The sequence below is a fragment of the Priapulus caudatus genome, unplaced genomic scaffold (assembly GCF_000485595.1).
Source record: "Priapulus caudatus unplaced genomic scaffold, Priapulus_caudatus-5.0.1 Scaffold1264, whole genome shotgun sequence".
NCBI lineage: Eukaryota > Metazoa > Priapulida > Priapulimorpha > Priapulimorphida > Priapulidae > Priapulus > Priapulus caudatus.
In genome coordinates, this window is record NW_014578325.1 from 67753 (window position 1) to 70829 (window position 3077).

The 3077-nt window shown below is 38.7% G+C and overlaps 2 protein-coding genes across 4 annotated transcripts in view; both read right to left on the reverse strand.

The window, feature by feature from the left end:
* The window catches only part of LOC106816022 (peptidyl-alpha-hydroxyglycine alpha-amidating lyase 2-like), a gene marked incomplete at its 5' end in the record, with an annotated part of 51063 nt that overhangs the window by 29163 nt on the left and 18823 nt on the right, over window positions 1-3077 (reverse strand). The gene's annotated exons all lie outside the window — the stretch shown is intronic.
* The window catches only part of LOC106816027 (succinate dehydrogenase [ubiquinone] iron-sulfur subunit, mitochondrial-like), a 7413-nt gene continuing 4514 nt past the window's right edge, over window positions 179-3077 (reverse strand). For all 3 annotated transcript variants that reach the window (XM_014820572.1, XM_014820571.1, XM_014820573.1), the window contains exons 5-8: window positions 2726-2842; window positions 2333-2414; window positions 1558-1700; window positions 179-1263 (exon numbers count right to left, since the gene is read on the reverse strand). In XM_014820572.1, coding sequence (XP_014676058.1) covers window positions 1207-1263; window positions 1558-1700; window positions 2333-2414; window positions 2726-2842 — 399 coding nt within the window. In that variant the 3' untranslated portion in view covers window positions 179-1206. The remainder of the gene's footprint in view (window positions 1264-1557; window positions 1701-2332; window positions 2415-2725; window positions 2843-3077) is intronic.

Below are 3077 nucleotides of genomic sequence, written 5' to 3' on the forward strand. Positions count from 1 at the left end.
ACCCGTACCCGTAAGTTAAAGTTAACGTACGTACCGTACGTAGGTCGTCGTTCGTCGCGCGCGCGTACGGTCGGTCGGTACCCGCGACCCCCCCCCCCCCTCCGTACACGCCTCTGAATGGTCTGGACTCTATCGGGTATATGGGATATAGGTTAAAGCAAACAGAACCAATGCAATGTTTCCTACAACAGTCAGAATAATTTCGGACATTTATTACATCATGGGATAACAAGTTTCGTCATGTGTCGTGGAAACATGAAATCAGCTACGCTAACCACGTTCAATGACAGTTCTAAACAAAAATGCTTTTCTAGAGGTTACTGCTAACTGAAAACAGCATAACGTGAAATGTTCGACATACACATACACCAGATTACTATGTGTGCCACTAGTACCACTTCACCACTCAATCTGAACTTATAGAAATGTGTTAAAGCCAGTGCTAGGATCTGCTAAATGTACACACACACACAAGTAAGAACCAAACCATGCCACCGACCCATCCCACTCAAGCTTCCGTTTTTTTGTTGAAACTTTGACCACCAATGTTTTATTCGAGGCCCGATTAATATAACATTAACAGACTTGAAAATATACTTCATCCAGCATAATGGTAAACTGAGTTTATGAGATTGCAGATAAGAATCTACACTGTTGGTGTATTTATCGAAATACATGAGCAAGCACATGTAACAGCAAACACGTCGACACTCATCACAACTTTATTAGCTGTGATATTACTATAAATACATAATTTATATTACCGGGTGTGGAAAATGCAAACAGATTTTTCAAGAAACAGCCATTTTAAATCTACTATCCAACTAAGACGACTAGTGCATCAGGTATGTACTGTATATCCATACAAAATGAATTTCATGGCATGCAGTTATATTCAGCTGCAAAAATCACCAATGGCACCGGCACCACTTAGGTTCAGATCAAATATTGAGGATGAAATCCAACAAGTATTCGCTTACAGGTAACCGACTTTATCCATACATAAACAATCGCATGTTACTGCCTAACGTTGTTCCACATATTTGGTTGGAAAACATTTATTAATTTCAAGCATTTCTACTACTACAGTACTACTCATTGTCATCGTCAACAACTAGCCACGCAGATGTGTATGCAGGACGTACAACATTGTGCTGGGAGCCACTTCAAAACTTGTCGACTTGAGTTGCCACAGGGCTACACGAATTATAACTCGTTCATCATCAACTTTAGCTCACCGATGGCCTTAGCCGGATTCAGACCCTGCAAGACAATTACAAACATTGGCAACAAAAATCTTACACCACTGTTGTTTCGACTACTGCCTATACAAACTATAATTCCACAATCAGCATATCAGTGTACTTTTTACGACTTGGTTTCTGAACCTAGCAATGATGGATACCCACATGATAAGCTTGATTGCCAAGTTGCACAGAGAAGGAATGTATACTGCAAAGTAAACCCATTAATGCTTTAAGATATAATATAACGCAAACAAGCGAAACGAGAGGTGAACTGATGGGAAACAGCTGATTCATCGCTAACACCGTCTACCTTGGGGCAAGCTGCAGTGCAGTTGAGGATGGTATGACAGCGGTAGACAGTGAACTTATCCCTCATCTGCGACAAACGCTTCGCTCGCTCCTCATCCCTCGAATCGATGATCCATCGATATGCCTGCATCAACACAGCGGGACCTGCAACGTATAAACCACACAATGACATTACACGATAAATACATCTTTTATTCGACGAACCTTGTAGCAATAGCACTGCTTCACTGTAATAGATCTATAGATGAATACCGCCTCCTCCAATAAATAAATCCTAGTACCTGATGGCAGGTTACTCAGGCATTTTTCGGCATGCAATACAGATATGGAGTACGTCACATTATCCTCTAAATTACTATAGTGAAGTTTAAGCATAGCAACTGCTTAAAGCAAAGCAAACAAGAGAACAAAAGAACAAGAGAACAAGAGAACAAAGCAAACAAGAGCAATCAGAGATAGCTCCCAATATAGAGTTTGATGAAATTTTTCGAAATTTGAAAAAAAGATTAAACATTTTTTTTTTTAATGAATTTTGAATGCATCCGAATTCTTCCCCACAAAAAAAATCAAAAAAATCCTGGATCCAGATCTGGATCCGGATCACCATGAAAAATTCTAATTGATTAGTTCTTCAAAACCAACCCGTGCAAAAAATCTCATCAAAATCCGTCCGTAACTTTTTGAGATATCCTGTTGACAGACTAACAAACAAACTAACAGGGGCGAAAACATAACCTCCTTGGCGGAGGTAATAAACAGTAATAGTCGAGACGAACCCAAGTACTTGTCTGCACTCCACCAGTAGCTGGGACAGGAAGTCGAGCAACATGCACACAGGATGCACTCATATAATCCATCCTGAAAGAAGCAATAGAACACTTTCCTTAATAAATGGCACATAACAACATGTTGAGAAATGCAACTGCAATCATTTTCAAAGCTTTGCTTACATTAAAATTTCCATGAAACGTAAGTTTTACACAGAGTGCCTACACCAATCAATGGCCACGCAAATACAAACAGATGTAATAACCAGAAGTTGCTAAATAATATTATAGATAGTAGTAAGTAGGATAGATAGACCATAAACATTTATATTCTATATAAGTATTGGCTCTCACAATCTACTAGCCAAGTACGTGACACTTGCATCCTGCCTATATACACACCAGTTTGTCCCGATCTTCGACAGTCTGGTGGTAAGCTTCCTTGCCAATATTGGCTTCATCTTTCTTTTGCAGCCACGGCTGGATGGATGCATACTGCGCATAGAAGTTGCTGAAATCCTGCCATGGGAAAACATGTGTAAATGTAATAACTGGTACTCAAAATATGCCAACGTTTAATATATAGCACAATCACAATTCTCTAAACATGTATATAAATACAATATATATATATATATATATATATATATATATATATATATATATATACTACTACACTACTATACTATATATATATACTAACACTACTAACTAACTAACTAACGTACGACGTACGTACGTTAAGTACGTACGT